Source organism: Pecten maximus, chromosome 13, assembly GCF_902652985.1.
Source record: "Pecten maximus chromosome 13, xPecMax1.1, whole genome shotgun sequence".
In the NCBI taxonomy this organism is placed as follows: Eukaryota; Metazoa; Mollusca; class Bivalvia; order Pectinida; family Pectinidae; genus Pecten; species Pecten maximus.
Genome location: NC_047027.1, coordinates 38646986 through 38667500, shown reverse-complemented (window position 1 = coordinate 38667500; position 20515 = coordinate 38646986). Strand labels below are relative to the sequence as shown.

Genomic DNA, 20515 nt, shown 5'->3' with positions numbered 1-20515 from the left:
TTGTGCTTATTCTCCAAACCGTGGGAAAATAGAGAGCATCTAACTTAGATATCAGAGTCGTAATCGGTAAGTATAAAATATTTGAAGCTCGGCTTTAGAAACAAAGTATGCAATATTGAGATAACATTTTCTTTTCTTTTCATGTGTACACATGATTTCAGTCATTCATAAATGTGTTTTAACTTTGTAACCGTAGAAAAGGAGAACTTTAGAAATACGTCTATACCAAATAGTTACCTTATAATTCGTAATTCACGGAGTGTTCAATGGTTACGAAATTATACGTGAATCATGGCGACTTGTCTCGTCTTATATTAAAAAACTTATTTTGCGTCTGTTGTAGGTTTTGTTATATCGATATTTGCCAGTAATTATATACTGTATATATGTCTTTCTTTTATAAAACTACTCATAAATATTAATAGAGGATATTTCAATGTTTTACAATGAGCTCAGTTGAAATTAATATGAATTATGGCAGGTATGAAATGTTTAATATGCATGGTATTTACAGATGAATACACAGGACATGTAAATGATGTGCTACAAAATGAACTAGTGAAGCATGTTATAGCATGCTAAATATTATCATGGGTATGTATTTGCAAACCGAATCAAAATATAACTTGAAAATAATACTCATGAATTATCTCGACCTATATGTGATTCCATTCCGCTTTTCCTTTCCGCGTTTTAGTAACATCCTCGTTAAGCGTTCCACTGACGAAGACTGTCGGGTTGATCCACGTGTTTGGAGATGGGTGAAATGGCCACAACCGTGGAGATAAATGATTCAGCAGAGATTCATTTTGCTCAGCGACTGGCATCAAACCGCAAACCAATCAGGGATAGAGCATTGAAGAAATTACGGAAATGGCTGGAAGCTAAATCAAATACACATAAAGGTATATGTATCGGTTAGTAGCCAGTAGGAATGAAGTTCCAGACACAGAAACTTGCTGTTGCATAGGAAATGTTAATTTTATTTTCTTTATATGTGGCAGGGGTCTGGGTACTGTATAAAGTACAAGGTTGGCAATCAGCCACGTGTAAAACGGCACTTCGCATCATTTAATTCAACTGCAACACATTTATTCAAATTGACAAGATGCATAATAGATACGACAGTTGTAAAAAAAACATCTACCGTGTCGCTAACTAGGAATGTTTACACACAGAACACAATGATCCGTGAAAACACAGCAGAATTTCTCCATCAGACCCCTGCCATGTATAACTTTTTTCAAATTAATATTTTATGTGCAAATGCCTATGGTTTCAGACCGGTCGCAGAAGTCCTGATTTCAATATTACAGTGGTATTCCACTAAATAGGCTAGCCATATATAAACAGTAGCAAGTTGCTGTGGAAACTGATGTATTTTAATATGGGTATGAAAGGTAACTTGTTTGAATAATATACTGTATACCATTCATATGTCCCAATGGCCATATATATACTTGCGGGAAAAAAAAGAAGTTTATTTTCGATAATTATTATTTTACATGATTCTTTGATGATCAATCATATGTGTTCATCGATTATTTCATCATTAGATTTACTAAATACATGTTGATGATTTTTGTTGCCTTATCACAAACGGTGTTTGATTGAATACCGTTAAACAAGGGTACCCTATGCCTTCTCCCGATCCAAATCAGTAGTGTGTGTGTCCACCCCTGGCATCAGTCTCTGCTCTTACTCTCCTTAGCATTGACTCCATCAAGGTGTTTATTGCCCTTTGAGGTATATCATTCCACTCCTGAATAAGGGCCTGTGTGACTTGAGCAACGTTATATGAGACATTGACGCCCTTCCTAACTCTCCTGTCCTGCTCCTTCCAAAAATGTATGATTGGGGACATATCTGGACTGTATAACAGGGTTGCCAACTCACTCACGTGAGACAAAAAACTCACGTAAAAACGTCCCTAAAATGTCCCTTCTCACATTGAAGCAATCCTCACTTAACGTGAGGTACAAATCTCACACATCGATGAAGTTTTCTCAAGTCGCCTCACGCGAAGCCATGAAATCAACAATTTTAGCTTGGGACTGTTCAAAGGGGAATAACTCTTACAGTTTTTGTAAAGATTACACCAGGCGTCGCGCTTCACATCCGGGGGGGAATCACAATTGGATTTCTAAAAGTGTTTTCGGAAAAAAGTTGTTTAAAGCTAAATTTTTTTCGATCAGATCAAGCACAGAATGTGATATAAAACGCCACTTTTTGTCAGTTGGCATTGAGTTGGTTTTTCAGGTAAAAGTTTATATAATTACCACAGCTTGAAATTAAACTCTTGACAGATAATTCATAAGTAATCGCATTTTATTTTTACTTTTGCAAGACAACCGGGAAATTCTATATGGCAGTGACGGACAAAATGATTGCAAAGTTCCCCCTGCATGATCCTCCTTTTCACATGGATTTTTTGGTACCTAGCCATAGAGCTATATACTTTATCTACTAGAAATTAAATCCAAAAATCTCAAACGCCTACATGATATAAATAGAACAGTTATCCATTGCTTCAAAACATTTTATAATCTTAACCCTAAACTATTGAATAAAACTTTTAATAATAAACTTACAAAAACTATTGGAAACTTATTTAGTTCTTTAAGTTCTACAACTGGCAGCTAGATTACATGTAGTGTCACCAAGGATGAGGAGAAGGATTCACTTGAGGAGGAAATTATTGACTATCAGCTTGCTCCAAAGGAGGAGATTTCAAAGCAAGAAGATATATTAAATAAATGGCTTAAACATCTGTTAATGTCTGATATTTTTTCTACAACATTTAATCAAATAATAAAACGCCATGATGCCGCGACGTCGTCAAAAAGTCTCACACATTGGAAGAGCCCAATGTGGGAGATCTCCCACATTGGGCTACTTACAGGTTGGCAACCCTGGTATAAGTGGCCAATTGAGAACTGGAATGTTGTTTTGAGCCAGAAAGTCACGACAAACCCTAGCAACGTTGGGCCTCGTGTTGTCCTGCTGCAACGTAAGGTCACGTTGATGGATAAGAGGAAGAATGTGTGCTCTCAAGACCTGATCCCAATATCGTACAGCTGTAAGGTATATATATTACCATGGATAACCACGAGAGGTGTTTTCACACCTTGAAATATCCCTGCATGCCCATACCTTAACAAACCCTCCCCCAAATCTGTCGCTTTCAGTTACGCAAGCATCAGAATATCGCTCACCACGTCGATAGACATGTTGTCATCCGCCTGACAGTTGAAGTGCAAAGTGAGACTTGACAGTGAACATCATGTGTCTACAATGTGCCAAACAAAACCGATTAGGTGTATGTGCAAGCGGCCACTACATTTGACGTTGCCGTCACCTCTGCGTAAGTGACGGACCAAGATAATAAATGAAACTCACTCAACTGGTTTCTAACTGTTCTTGGACACACAGGCCGACCATGAGTGCCAACAACTTGACATACCATCTCCGTCTCCGTCTGAAATCGGTTACGGAAGTGCGATAGACATATGCCTTTATCTTGGCTACTTAACATAATGCATAATGGGGGTATGCTCCTGGGACAGTCGCCCAATCTCCTTCAACGGGATACTGTTGTCTCATGTACACCATGCTTATTGCTGGGCTACATTATGTTGTGAATGCCCCTGTATTATCGGAGCAATGGCCCTACCCCTATCGACTTTACTCAAATGTGGCAATTGCTTCGAAAAGAAATGTTGTGTAACTGATCAGTACTGTTCCAATGTTCGATTTGTAATGATTTACCAGCACCTATGGTACAAGAGTACCCCGGATGTACGCTTTCTTGAAAAATCTGCTGAAAGCATGCAGCGTCGAATGGGATCTCGGTTGACTGAATTTTAACTAAGAACATTTTCACAGTGCACAGAGAAAAATTATAAATGTGGACATAAATACAGATATATAATAAGTCTATGATGTATGTAGGTATGTAGGTATGTGTGGATGTTGTATTATTACCTGTACATTGTATTAATGACAAAAGGAATGAAAAGAAAATTAATAAAAAAAAAAATGGCAGACACTCTTAGTGGATTCATGGTGGAAGGATTTGTGATTATTGTTTTACAAATTAGCGTCAATAATGCAACAGATCTGTGTCATACATTAATTGAATCAGAAAATTAATTACAGAAAGAAAATCTGTGTTTGTTGTCCTATAATGATACACCTTATACTTATAGGTAATCAAATTCTCTAACCTGTTGCTGTACACATCGGTGTGTCTGAAAGTGCCATACATAACGCTCTTTCACCCTACTGTTTCAGATGCTTTCAGCGAATCTGATTTTGTTAAGATTTGGAAGGGTCTCCACTATTGTTTGTGGATGCAGGATAAACCATTACTACAGGTAAGTGTACATGTTTTATATACTTCCAATCATGTTTTAATGTGGTCTTGATATTCACAATCCAGTTCTTGACCACTTGATTTTGAATATGGGGAAACCTCTCTCAGAGCTGATAACATCACGTAATAGATTTTAAAATGAGGCTATGCACGTAAAATGGTGGAGACAAATGACAGTGACAGTAATGATTTAAATACCTGGGCCATATTGTTCAAAAGGTGATTAGGCTAATCACTTTTTTAAACGAACATTAATGTTCGGTTATTGCCATCAAGAACTGGACTGAGAAATATGACCATATTTGGTAGCCACATTCACCAATACGCCATCTACTGTCTGTTTCAATGAAATATGGCTGCCCCCATGGCCTTACGCTTCAAATAATTTACTTGCAAAAACATCTTCGTTTTATGTAGTAGTTTTACCGAAAATGTTGAAATGTATTCAGTAGATGTTTTCAAGATGCATACGATTTGAGAAATGCATAACGCTAGCGAAATGCGAAGACTAAATGAACCTGAACTTTGCGAATAACTCCAGGTCAATATATTTATGTAAACAAATATTGCGCAGGCGCATTCGTCTCCGGATGTTTAGAAAGTTTTGCTCTTCCGTGTTCACTCCAAAACGGCTGACATTATAGCATCAGTCTGGAAATATGTCGATTTACTTAAATGTGTATTATATATATTCTAGAATGTTACATCATTATCAACTAGATGAGTATTTCTATAATTTAGAGAAAGAAATATATCAATAACGGCATACGAGACGATACATTGTATCATACTGTTAGGTTACTGTACAGTACATGTTTGCGAGAAAGGTAGATACTAGGTGGCATTTGTGGTCAGGCTGACTGGTCATAGCGTTAACATTGTCATCGATTTCCATATTCCATTTTCCTTTGACGAAAACGACCAATAAATCAAATGCAAATGAAAATATCTTGTTGCCATGTGCACGGGATTGGTTGTTGTAGGCGATACTTAGAACGTATTTACTGTTGTAAGGGAGGTAACTGCAAGATTACGGAAATCAAACGTTAAACCAATTTGATTGGTCGATTCTTCCATGACTTTGGCAATGGGTTTACAATCGAAGTGACAGATAACTACGGCAATATTCAGATGATATCAACAATAACACTTTTAGATACGTGTGGTTGGCAGTTGTCATGTTTAAAATGAACAATTATATAGCTTGTTTTTATTTCGGCAAAGTCGAGAATATTTACTGAAACGGACCACAGGTGAAGCAGACTTGGAAATACCGAAACGAAGAAAAATGGGGCTTAGGCCTAATTATAATATAAATTGGCATTATTTTCAGAGAATTGACCCACATATATGTTTTTCAATGCCTAATTGTATCATATGTAAAATATTAGAGGTTTACGAATTTTAAATTAATTTTTCATTTGCGAATCGCGGCCCGATTGTCGTTAGAGTTGAATTACCGAAATGGCCGATAGTGGATTTTTACGAGAGAATGGACCCAATATAGGATCTATAAATCTTTGGTGTGTGTATAGAGACCATATGCATTGTTTTCCTTTACCTGGAAGTATTTTGAAAGAATTTGCAAAATACCGAATTCACGATCAAATTTTCGATTGTAACGAACTACTGTCAATCTGATTGAAATCAGCTGTTACATATGTACATGTACACATGGCTACGTTTACTATGCAATACGCCTACGTAATTTTTTTTCAAAGACGGAAAACGGAAATCCGGATTATCTAAAAACAAATGCAAAAAGACTTGTGGTATTCACTTACCGTAAATATTCGCGTATAGTGCGCACTTTTTTTCCAAAATTGACAAGTGAAAAAGACCACTGCGCACTATACGCAAGTACAAGCCTTTTCCCAGTCAGAATGAATGTGATTTGACTGAGATTTGTGATCGTTTCCTTTCACAGCAGGATTGATTTAATACTTATATATATATATTACATATATAAAGCATTTAGAAAGTAATAGTTAACAAATAATCAAAGAAATGAATAGTTATTTTGATGTTTAATTCCTTGAAATTGTGTATTTATCAGCAATTACGTGGATTTATCTAAGTCGATCGTGAGCCACACGTTCCGTACACATACGATCTCACTTGAGCATGCTACCGTATTCAGGTCCAAAACGATGTATAACATCTCAATTAACATCAAACAAAACTTGAAATGATATAGCAGTACTTAGTTATTTCATACTTCTAAATTAATCATCTTATAAATCCAGAGTGCCGCCAGAAACTGATAACGTTCAACTTGTTTATTTACGGAAGCTGTAACAGCACGCATGCGCAATTAGGCAAGGGTAACACTAATACCTTGATCTCATGCGGCAGTCACTGACCAACTGGCCATATAAAATACGATCGGACTGTGAAAACTACCGGGGTACTCTTATTTATTGTCTGCACTGTAGATTTATCCACTACACATGTTAATTCATTGACATAAAAGTAGTGACCAGCACGACGACAGCAGACTTGTTTCCGTACTGTATACAAAATGGCGGCCTGTGTTACATTACGTAGCAGTCAGCTTACTAGATCTAGTCAATCTTGTTATAATTGAGCTTAATTAGCTTTGTATGTTCGTGGACAGACAACACAAGAGATCATACCTGCGTGAAAATCACAAGGTAATTGAGGGTAGGATTAATTATTTTGTTTGTACAACAGCGTAGATGGGACCGCTACAATTTGCAAGCTGACTAGGCCTGTCGCGGTATAATGTAAACAACCTGTCAATCCAATGTGTCAAATCTGACCGGTGATTCCAATTAAATGTGGTAAATAAGCTTTCATAACTTACAAATTCCTATCATCTTATGCTTTAGAATTCATCTAGATTTCTACCGCTCAGTTGAATATTGAAAAAAAATTTTTTTTTTTTTTTTTTTTTGAAAATGAACCTCAAAAACGTACCTGCGCACTATACGCGAGTGCGCACTATACCCGAATATTTACGGTAATTTGACATTCAGCCATTAATTGTTATTTGTAGTTTTATAACTTCTGAAATAGTGTGATCGATTCTCTATATAATATTGCTGTGGAACTTGTGTTATTTTTCAAACAAATTCATTTTGATAATTTGTTAATTTAGAACGTTCATCAAGTCATGATCAAGACTTGAAATTCTCGCTACACAGTAATCAATGAATTGATGAATTGAAAATTGAAGTCAAGCAAATGAGTTAATATTTACCTAAAAAAAATTTCAATATACAACACATGTTCAGATGACTATTTGTGCCATGCTGTTACAAGATTTCAGTTACAACTCTAAAATTGAATTGGTATGTAAATATATGTTATCCTGTCAATATCCACAAAGCGAGTGTAGTTTCAAGTCCATTTTGGTAATTTTACTATGACGGCAATCAGGCCTAGAATGGCGAATAAACCCCTAATATTTTACATATGATTAATTTTGACATTGGAGAACATAAAATTGTGTCCATTCTGTAAGCACTGGTAGAATGTACAGAATAGAGCTTCATAAATATATTCTCAAAATTACTAATTACCCGGTAAATATAACATTTTACATAAACCTCCCATGACTGATGGTGAACTTAAACTTGCAAATCTCCTGTGTCATTCCAATTTTGATATGTGTAAATATATACACGTAGTGTATATATATATAGTTATATATATGGAATGCTTCACAATTTGCATACAGTTATGGAATCTTATAACACCCCCAAAAAATGTTCTCACCACATAAAGTTGTGATTTGTGCAATTACATTGCTGAATTGTGTGGTTCAGTATGATTGGATGATCAACATTGGAAAAGGACAATAAATAGGGAATGTGTCGTCCCATCGAATGGACTGTAATCTTTGTGATCAGGTTTGAAGTTGAAAATGAATCTTGAAGTTTTCTCTTCCTGTTTGCTGAATTATTCCATGAAGATACTTTAGTAGTCTTTATCTGGTGGTTATTCTTTATCACATTGTTTACAATACTGTAATTATAACAGAAGTTTATCTTCTCATATACAGATTTATTAACATCAAATGATTCCTGAACAAAAGGAGTCAGGTTTTTTTGTTTTGAAGTACCATAAATGCTTGAGTACAGTTTCAATAGGATACATTCCTAATTCGGGCCTTGATTAGCAGCTCTGGTTTTGGTTTTCAGTAATTCTTTATGTGTGTTTCATCATATTTAGTTGAAATACAACTATGTATGCCAAACTAACGATGGAACTAGCCTAAATTTAGTGCATATTAGAAGTTGGCATCAATAAGGTCACAGAGTCCTGGCTGTATTATAACTGATGATGCCTTCCCGAAAGAAAGAAGACATATTTTATTTTCATCGATCCAAGATAGATCAACAAACTTCCAATTTCAATTAGGACCTTACAGAAACATGCATGTGTATAATCAAATCAGAACAGATGAAAACATTTAAAATTATTTGCAATTAATTCCTAAACCGATATCAGTAAATTTATCAACTTAAAACTAAGAAGATTACTGATTTTGCATTAAACAATAATGTTCGTTTACAGTACTTCCAGTACTTTGATTACAACATTTTTTCAAATCCTGATAAATGTAATAATTTCTGGTAGAACTATCTTGACAAAACTTTATGAAGTTCTGTAATTCTAAATTCTTTTCCAACTGGTATAATTTAAAGATGATATACTCGCAGATTTTGCAAAAAATGAAAACTCAAATTTTTGCTAATCAAGTGATTAAGCTAATCACCTTTTGAACACAGGATTTTCAATAAAAATATTTGTAAAACGCTACAAATGAATAGTAACAGGTATACATGTATCTGAGGATTACGATAATATGTTTTTAGACATTTTTTAAAAAGTGAATTAAGTCATTTGAACTGGCCAAAACACCATTCTAACCGGTCAATTTGGCCGGCGACCGGTTCTAAATGAAAACACTGGAACATCTGGGCTCTGGCTCTTCAGCATAAGATTTGGTTGTGGGTGTGACAGATGTCGCTTTAAAATGGGATCTTAGCCATTGTCTTTCTGACACCTAGCCCACAAGGGAGGTAATTCAAACAAATTGAAAATACATGAAAATAAGTATAATTTATCAAATAATTATTGATATGTATGAGAGTAAGAATCTATATAAGGTGTAAATATTGATATACATGTATATATATTTATTGGTCTTGGGCTGACATATTCTGGAACATTTGCAAACCTCTCAAATAGATTTTGTTATAACAGAATTCTATAAATCTATAAGTAGAATTTTGTTGTTTGAGCCCATGACCGAGATACATAAGGCAAGACTACCCTATACTGTACCTGTGTACATATTACATCCTGATTACTTTATTTGTACAGGAGGAGCTGACTGAACGCATCACACAGATGGTACATGTGTTTGGCACAGCGGAGAGTTCACTACTTTTTGTAAAAGTCTTCTTCCAGACAGAGGCCAGGGAATGGGATGTTTTGGATAAATGGCGTGTTGACAAATTTATGACGGTAAGCGAACAGCACAAGGACCTCCCTTAGAAATGTTAAAGGTCCCACTCTGATGACTATCTTCCTCTCATGACAACACTTGTGTCCTGAAACTCACACTCATATGACACTCAGACAACAGTCACACTCTGACAACAGTCACACTCTGACAACCGTCACACTCTGACAACAGTCACACTCTGACAACAGTCACACTCTGACAACCGTCACACTCAGACACCAGTCACACTGACAACAGTCACACTCTGACAACAGTCACACTCTGACAACAGTCACACTCTGACAACCGTCACACTCAGACACCAGTCACACTGACAACAGTCACACTCTGACAACAGTCACACTCTGACAACCGTCACACTCTGACAACAGTCACACTGACAACCGTCACACTCAGACACCAGTCACACTGACAACAGTCACACTCAGACAACAGTCACACACTGACAACAGTCACACTGACAACAGTCACACTCTGACAACAGTCACACTCTGACAACAGTCACACTGACAACAGTCACACTCTGACAAGTCACACTCTGACAACAGTCACACTGACAACAGTCACACTCTGACTACCGTCACACTCTGACAACAGTCACACTGACAACAGTCACACTCTGACAACAGTCACACTCTGACAACAGTCACACTCTGACAACAGTCACACTCTGACTACAGTCACACTCTGACAACAGTCACACTGACAACAGTCACACTCTGACAACAGTCACACTCTGACAAGTCACACTCTGACAACAGTCACACTGACAACAGTCACACTGACAACAGTCACACTCTGACAACAGTCACACTCTGACAACAGTCACACTGACAACAGTCACACTCTGACTACCGTCACACTCTGACAACAGTCACACTGACAACAGTCACACTCTGACTACCGTCACACTCTGACAACAGTCACACTCTGACAACAGTCACACTGACAACAGTCACTCTGACTACCGTCACACTCTGACAACAGTCACACTGACAACAGTCACACTCTGACAACAGTCACACTGACAACAGTCACACTCTGACAACAGTCACACTCTGACTACAGTCACACTCTGACAACAGTCACACTCTGACAACAGTCACACTCTGACAAGTCACACTCTGACAACAGTCACACTCTGACAACAGTCACACTCTGACAACAGTCACACTGACAACAGTCACACTGACAACAGTCACACTCTGACTACAGTCACACTCTGACAACCGTCACACTCTGACAACAGTCACACTCTGACAACAGTCACACTCAGGACAACAGTCACTCTGACAACCGTCACACTCTGACAACAGTCACACTCAGGACAACAGTCACACTGACAACAGTCACACTCTGACAACAGTCACACTCTGACAACAGTCACACTCTGACAACAGTCACACTGACAACAGTCACACTCAGGACAACAGTCACACTCAGACAACAGTCACACTCTGACAACAGTCACACTGACAACAGTCACACTCTGACAACAGTCACACTCAGGACAACAGTCACACTCTGACAACAGTTACTCTGACAACAGTCACACTGACAACAGTCACACTGACAACAGTCACACAGACAACAGTCACACTCTGACAACAGTCACACTCTGACAACAGTCACACTGACAACAGTCACACTGACAACAGTCACACTCTGACAACAGTCACACAGACAACAGTCACACGCTGACAACAGTCACACTGACTACCGTCACACTCTGACAACAGTCACACTCTGACAACAGTCACACACTGACTACCGTCACACACTGACAACAGTCACACTGACAACAGTCACACTGACAACAGTCACACACTGACAACAGTCACACTCTGACAACAGTCACACTCTGACAACAGTCACACACTGACAACAGTCACACTCTGACTACCGTCACACTCTGACAACAGTCACACTCTGACAACAGTCACACACTGACAACAGTCACACTCAGACAAGTCACACTCTGACAACAGTCACACTGACAACAATCACACTCTGACAACAGTCACACTCTGACAACAGTTACACTGACAACAGTCACACTCTGACAACAGTCACACTGACAACAGTCACACTGACAACAGTCACACACTGACAACAGTCACACGCTGACAACAGTCACACTCTGACAACAGTCACACTCTGACAACAGTCACACTCAGACAACAGTCACACTCTGACAACAGTCACACTGACAACAGTCACACTCTGACTACAGTCACACACTGACAACAGTCACACTCTGTCACACTCAGACAACAGTCACACTCTGACAACAGTCACACTGACAACAGTCACACTCTGGCTACAGTCACACACTGACAACAGTCACACTCTGACAACAGTCACACTCTGACAACAGTCACACTGACAACAGTCACACTGACTACAGTCACACACTGACAACAGTCACACTGACAACAGTCACACTCTGACAACAGTCACACTCAGACAACAGTCACACACTGACAACAGTCACACTGACAACAGTCACACACTGACAACAGTCACACACTGACAACAGTCACACTGACAACAGTCACACACTGACAACAGTCACACACTGACAACAGTCACACTCTGACAACAGTCACACTCAGACAACAGTCACACACTGACAACAGTCACACACTGACAACAGTCACACACTGACAACAGTCACACTCTGACTATAGTCACACTGACAACAGTCACACTCTGACAACAGTCACACTCAGACAACAGTCACACACTGACAACAGTCACACTCTGACAACAGTCACACTCTGACAACAGTCACACTGACAACAGTCACACTGACAACAGTCACACGCTGACAACAGTCACACTCTGACAACAGTCACACTCTGACAACAGTCACACTCTGACAACAGTCACACTGACAACAGTCACACTCTGACAACAGTCACACTCTGACAACAGTCACACTCTGACAACAGTCACACTCTGACAACAGTCACACTCTGACAACCGTCACACTCTGACAACAGTCACACTGACAACAGTCACACTGACAACAGTCACACTCTGACAACAGTCACACTGACAACAGTCACTCTGACAACAGTCACACTCTGACAACAGTCACACTGACAACAGTCACTCTGACAACAGTCACACTCTGACAACAGTCACTCTGACAACAGTCACACTCAGACAACAGTCACACTCTGACAACCGTCACACTCTGACAACCGTCACACTGACAACAGTCACACTCTGACAGCAGTCACACTCTGACAATAACAGCATGTTTAATGCTCGGATCTTTTATTTTCAGTTGGTCAGAAAAATGTTACATCAAACACTTCTGTTCTTAAAAAATAAAAAATGGAGGCGGAATATTCTGACTGAGTTCACCAGCATATTGAGTTCCCATGTGATGAGTCCAGATAATGAAAAGATACCCCAGGGCCTTCGTATTCACCTGGCTGACGTTTACCTGGCAGAACTAGAGAATGTTGGAGCTGAACAGGTAAGTTAAGATTAATCATTCAATTGAATAGATGATTAGGGGTCTTCGATATTTACCTGTACAGGTAAATGTAAGTTAAAACATGTATATATTCCAAGAGATCAGCTGTCATTGATATTTACCTGTATGATAAAATGACAGGTTAAACAGATGTATAAAGTAATATTTTCTGATCTTTCGAGATTTACAAAAGGTATTGTAACAATGCACCGTTTTCCCAATAATGATATAATTTCTTGTTCCAGTTGAGCCCTGAGCTGGTGCTGGTTTTCCTAGAGCCGATCTTTCAGTATGTTTCCAGTGCGGTCAAGTAAGTTGACTTCAAAATATATCTTCTTGTGAAGTATGTTAATTGTGGACATTTTACTATATTTTCTGTGTGTGGATTATCTGTATGTTCTCATTAATACCGCCAACCGTGGGGGGGTCCATCAAACAATCAGCGTATAGAATTAGGTCTGATACATATTCATTATCTGTATTCTTGGCATATAATTTCACATCTTGTGGGGGAATGTAATTCACTGAATTGTCTTGTTTTTCCATTGAGATCTGATGTAATAATTTCAGGCCTGTGACTTTTGTGGTCCTGTTTTTTTAGCACTGATGTGATGAAGAGAGTGGTTGCCAGTGTGTTTGAAGTCATCCTGAAGCAAACTCTGGACGATGCCATGGAGGCCGCTAAAGTGTTGATCCAGGTAATAAAGGACAATGACTTAAACTATAAAACACTAGACATCGTCTTACTCTGTCAAATCCGCTGACATCGTCTTACACTGTCAAATCCACTGACATTGTCTTACTCTGTCAAATCCACTGACATCGTCTTACTCTGTCAAATCCACTGACATCGTCTTACTCTGTCAAATCCACTGACATTGTCTTACTCTGTCAAATCCACTGACATCGTCTTACTCTGTCAAATCCACTGACATCGTCTTACTCTGTCAAATCCACTGACATCGTCTTACTCTGTCAAATCCACTAGACATCGTCTTACTCTGTCAAATCCAATGACATCGTCTTACTCTGTCAAATCCACTGACATCGTCTTACTCTGTCAAATCCACTGACATCGTCTTACTCTGTCAAATCCACTGACATCGTCTTACTCTGTCAAATCCACTAGACATCGTCTTACTCTGTCAAATCCACTGACATCGTCTTACTCTGTCAAATCCATACTTATCTATTTATATTGGTGGCCCTTTTTTCTTGTGTAGAAGGAAGAGGAGGGATGTGAGGTGGACCCAGAGGATTTGGACATGCCTATCAGACTACAGGTACTTCAGAATAGTCAATCACTTTTGTAAAGTCATGCATAATGATCCTCCACAAGGCTAAAACGTATCGATTCTCCATCGTATACTGGGCTCACAAATATATTTAATTACACAAATATTTATGGCGATCCTTATCTTATCTCACCAGGCTGACACCTTAACATTCAAATGAGACTCCAATATTTCGCTCATTGCCAAATAAATCTTGTAGATCAAGCTATTTTAGGCTTGTATTTTCCTGATGAAACTGGACATTAGACTGTTCAATAAATTATGAATGTGAGAAAGACAGATTTCAGATATTATGTTGAAAGACAGATTTCAGATATTGTATTATTTGAGTGGTGAAGACCTTAAACAATAATTACGTGTTTGATTACAGTACGAGTTCAGCGCCATTGCTGACCGGCTGTTTCAACTTGGCAGTAACACAACGTGTCGCACCAAGAATCGGACCATCATTTATGAATGGGTGAAAAAGTAAGTATAGAATAGTATGTCTCTCCGGGTCATCTCTGATACTCGTACATACCTAAAGACTGCAGTTGGCTATTTCATTATTCATGTGACTTATAATGAAATATTCCTATTTACTATAGTCCCCCCTCCTGTGTTGTACAGGTTCCGAGACCTTGATGAGGGAGCCATTACCAGGGAGGAAGATATCGCTCCAGGCATCAGTAAGAGGCTGAAGAAAACGAAGAAAAAAAGAAAAACTAAGAAAAGAAAAGGTGGGGCAACATATCGGGAAAATCAATTCTTGGTTAATTCATTTAAAAGATTCAGGTTTGTAGTAAATTTAAGGGTCAAAGCTCAAATGTTTATTTCTGAACTGATAAATATTGTATTTAAGTTGATTAGAATCTTGCATGGAATCACATGACCTGAAGCTATAATGTCAAAGGTCAAACTTGTTACTTGTTATGGTCAGTATTTCATTCAAACATTATGAAGCAAATTTGATCAGAATCAAATGAGGAGATGCAAAAAATCAGAGCTGGTCAGATCAAAGGTCAAGGTCAAATTTCTAACTGGGGAATATTTTGTTATGATCCTACAAAGTTGATAAAGTCATTTGGCTACAGGTCAAAGTCATTGAACCAAACAACACAAAAGGTTTCCTCTCTCTCTGTTTTTGTACGTAACACCAAGCGATCTACCAGCTCCATTCCTTGAGGGATTGTGAGCAAACAGTCAGCATCTTGGATTTTCACAGTTGAAATTTTCAGAAAGCTCTCTTTCTTAGACTTCATATGTAGGTTCCCTGTGTTATCAAATGATTGAGAGGAGAAAGAAGGTGGTAAAGTAAAGAAAAGATCTTTCTTTCATTGAGCTGATAAAAACCATTCAATGGTCTTTTAAGGAAATTCTTATCAGTTCTCTGGCTGCTTCATTCATTGAGGGATATTGTTTAAACCTTACACAAGTACAAAGGACTATAATATCTCGGCTAAGTTTGAGTTTCAGAGTTGAAGGGTAAGGTCAATTCACCGTTACTATTTTTAGAAAGTTCTCTAGCGGCTTTATTTTTTGAGGATTAAGGATTCTGGGCATATATTGATATTAAAGCCTGTCTTCTTTCACAGGAAGCTCTCCTGCAGATTTATCCGATGACAGCGAGGAGGACATATCTCCAAACAAGAAATTGAAATCTGAGGAGGAGACTGAGGAAGGAACCATCAATAAGGATGAGATCGCAGAAGGCAAGAAAGTGAAAAAAGACAAGAAAAAAAGTGCTGATGTGACAAAGACAAATAAAAGTGAAAAAAATAAGAAGAAAAAGAAAAACAGGGAGAATGCCTCCGAGAAATTATCGACAGACAATTGTGACGAGGGAGATTTAAATGAAACAGAATTTGATAGCAGTAGTGTTAATGTCACCAGGATAAAAAGGAAGAAGAAAGTACCGAGTTCTAAAATCAGTGGTAGAGAGACAGAAGCCTTAGCTCCATCAGCAAATTTATTTGATGTACCTCCAGGACTAGACATGGATGTCTCCTCACAGATTCTCCCAAAACGAAAAACCAGCAAGTCGAAAAAGGGGGTCGAGTCTGAAGGGCAGTCCAAAACAAAGAAAACAAGTGACACAAGTGAAGATGTTTTACAGGACGAGGTAGAAATCTGGATACCAAACAAGAAATACATGAAAAAAAGAAATTCGAGCATGGAAACGTCAGAAAAAAAATCACCCGGAGCCCAGTTTGCCAAATTTGATGTGAACTTGACGACACCACCAGCATTCTTAAGGAAGGCTGTGGCTAAGTCTACACCAAAATCTGGCCGTAAAAGAACGGTACGTTTATATATTAGTCTAGACCAAAATCAGACCATGAAAGAATGGTAGTCTAGACCAAAATCAGAAGAATTCTGTTTGTACATGAGCCAAGGGCTTTTTATGATACTTTATGTGTTGCAGTCCCCACGGTGCCTATTTTAGACTGATTAATACCACATTGGTTTCCTAGGTGGCTTGTCACATTTCATTATTAATATTTTGAAATAAGATTTTATATGTCACTTTGGCATTAGAAAGACTTTTGTTTTGGTACCCTTGTTGAAATTGACATTTTGATGAAAATTGGCTCAATCATAGACTCCACAAGATTCCTATAATATAAGGTGGATTGGGTAGAAATGTAGCCCATGTTTTTATTATATGTTTTATTTTGTTAGGATCAGGTGATGGAGTCAGAAGCCTTGTCAACTCCAGGTGGCAGGAAGCGTGTCAGTTTTAATATGAACAAAAACGAAGCAAAAGGCAAGTATCCTACGTCAACTTATAATAAAGCAGTCAAAAATCAACTATTGAGTTCAGATAGGCGATTATCTGTCGAATTGAAATAGGCGATTATCTGTCGAGTTGAGATAGAAGGTTACCTGTCAAATTGAGATAGGTGATTATCTGTCGAATTGAGATAGGCGATTATCTGTCGAATTGAGATAGGCGATTATCTGTTGAATTGAGATAGGCGATTATCTGTTGAATTGAGATAGGTGATTATCTGTTGAATTGAGATAGGCGATTATCTGTTGAATTGAGATAGGCGATTATCTGTCGAATTGAAATAGGCGATTATCTGTCGAATTGAGATAGGCGATTATCTGTCGAATTGAAATAGGCGATTATCTGTTGAATTGTAATAGGCAATTATCTGTCGAATTGAGATAGGCGATTATCTGTTGAATTGAGATAGGCGATTATCTGTCGAATTGAAATAGGCGATTATCTGTCGAATTGAAATAGGCGATTATCTGTCGAATTGAGATAGGCCATTATCTGTCGAATTGAGATAGGCCATTATCTGTCGAATTGAGATAGGCGATTATCTGTCGAATTGAGATAGGCGATTATCTGCCGAGGTCAGATAGGCGAATATCGAGTGTTGAATTGAGGATATTAACTGTCGAGCTAAAATAGGAGGTTAAATGTCAAATTGAGATAGGTTTGTTAACTGTCGAGTTAAAATAGGTTAAATGTAAATTTAAGATACACCAATTTGTGTCAAGTTAAGTTGGTCAGAATAAAACAAGGAGGTAACAGGTGTATAAAGAGATGAGTCTGGATTATACAGGTGTATAAATAGATGAGTCAGGATTTGACAGGTGTATAAAGAGATGAGTCAGGATTTGACAGGTGTATAAATAGATGAGTCAGGATTTGACAGGTGTATAAAGAGATGAGTCAGGATTTGACAGGTGTATAAATAGATGAGTCAGGATTTGACAGGTGTATAAATAGATGAGTCTGGATTTGACAGGTGTATAAAGAGATGAGTCTGGATTTGACAGGTGTATAAAGAGATGAGTCAGGATTTAACAGGTGTTTAAAGAGACGAGTGGATTTGACAGGTGTTTAAAGAGATAAATCTATATTTGACAGATGTATAAAGAGATGAGTCTGGATTTGACAGGTATTTTTTCCTTTACAGAGTTTCATAAAAAGACACTGATAGAAAGTAAAGAGGACGCCTTCATCCCCAGCAGGACCCCCGAACAGGGTATCCTGAAAACTACACCTAGTTCTACCAGGTCAAAGATCAGGAAAAACTCCACTCCAAATTCCTCCAGACGCGCCACTCCAAAGTCCTCCAAACGCCCTAAGGCCACAGACTTCTTTTGAGGATGTTGACAAATACAACTTGTGAAATGTACTTTTAATTAGATACACAATCATGTTACTTAGAATGTATTTTTTTAAGACATGTGACAGCCCTATTTTACCTGTAAATCAGATATTTTTGTATTTTTTGTGGTTTTCACAAAACATGTTATTTAGTGAGTATATGATATCCCTTACTTTGATTCCAATGAAATCATCCATTAAAAGTACAATGAAAACAGCTTTGACAAATAAAAAAAATAGATCTCCGAGATTCTTTATATCGCCATAGCAACTTGATACTGTAGAATTGAATTCAATAGGAAACAACAGACTGTCTATTATGCTGTTTTGTGGTAAAGGTAGTAAATGCATATTGCTGTCCATGATGGTACTCCGGAAATAAACGAAAATTAAAAAAAAAAGCAAATTAAATTTCTCAGTACTGTTCCTGCAATGGTGACTTTTATGAATTTGACATTTCATTTGTAAGGTAAATCTTATTTTGTAGTAGGATAATGTTGTCAGTCGTGTGACAGTTGTGGTTTATACAATGATATCATTCAGGTGAGAAATGAAGAGTTCAGGGACTCTTTTTGTGAATACCCAGGGACTTGATTATAATAGCCTTTCCTCCAGCCCTGACGTCAGGCTCAATGCAATCTGACAGACGCGTGTCTGACTCATTCTGACAGACAGGTTTCTGACACCTATGATTATATATATATAGTGTCAAGATGTACTCATTTATTTTAAACAGTAAAGTAAACACAGTTTTGTGTAACTAATTCATCATATGTGGTTACTATATATAGTAATATATAATTATACTTACGAACCTGAAGAACGTATATCACGATAACTATCTGTGGTTACTATATATAGGTTTGTTTTTGTTTGGGTATTCCACTTGGAACAAACACTACTAGATCTTCTCTCGTATTCAAGCTTTAGGATTTAAAGATATAACTACAAAAGAGAAAATCTCTTTTTCACTTAACAAGATTATCCTCATTTTTATTAGGCAGAGAAAGATCTGTCCTTCTCGTCAGCTGAAGGGCCACAAGTCTGTAATAGTGGACTAAGACCTGCTAGATAAATAAATTTGTCCTTCTTTATCAAGGGAGAAGCAGCCAACATGTGCCTTTAGTCTTAAAATGTCACCACTGAAAATGGACGACATCATTACTTTGTACAGCACAACCTTATCACAGTAGAGTAATATCTTACTCCATTCTCCATCAATAAGGACATATTTTATTTTTGGTTCACTGTTACAACTTGCAGAATCTAATGCTAGGAAAGTGCAGGAGAAAAATAATGAATAACCCCTGTGTGATGAAGACAGAGAAATTTTACTCATGTTTAAGATCATGTGAAAATCAGAATTTAGTTAAGTTTGAAAATTTAAAACATGAAATTGTTGCTCTGCAAGGACAAATGAATTGTACCCAGCAAGCAGAGTTAATATTTGTTACATTTTACAATAGAGCAACATACACTGTACATGTTCATAAATGCTATGTATGTATGGACAAATAAAACTACAATGTATCAAATATCACAGTGATTTGTTTTTTTTTAACTCACCATCTTCAGACAGTTGGCTGTTCAGATTGCTCTTTGTCAATCCATCCTTGAACAATTCTGATCAAGAATCTATTTGGATCCATTCCTATTGATGGGCATGCCTAATTTTTAAACAGAAAAAAACAGCTGGCTGTCTTTGATTTAGACAGTTGAAACTTTTCCTTGTTTGTTTAAATGG

General features: G+C 37.7%; 1 protein-coding gene across 2 annotated transcripts; it reads left to right on the top strand.

Annotated features, from left to right (window-relative positions):
- The first annotated feature begins 679 nt into the window (after positions 1 to 679).
- LOC117340912 (ribosomal RNA processing protein 1 homolog A-like) lies at positions 680 to 20308 on the top strand. Of its 2 annotated transcripts, none has more exons than XM_033902696.1 (12): positions 680 to 905; positions 4294 to 4376; positions 9731 to 9874; positions 13171 to 13365; positions 13611 to 13675; positions 13967 to 14063; positions 14589 to 14648; positions 15031 to 15128; positions 15270 to 15379; positions 16235 to 16941; positions 17322 to 17406; positions 18578 to 19027. In XM_033902696.1, exons 1-12 carry the CDS (start codon positions 758 to 760, stop codon positions 18766 to 18768), a joined length of 1983 nt encoding a protein of 660 aa, XP_033758587.1. In that variant the 5' UTR covers positions 680 to 757; the 3' UTR covers positions 18769 to 19027. The 2 variants fall into 2 exon arrangements, with proteins under 2 accessions (XP_033758587.1, XP_033758586.1); XM_033902695.1 differs by having other exon boundaries at positions 726 to 917; positions 18578 to 20308.
- Positions 20309 to 20515: the final 207 nt, after the last annotated feature.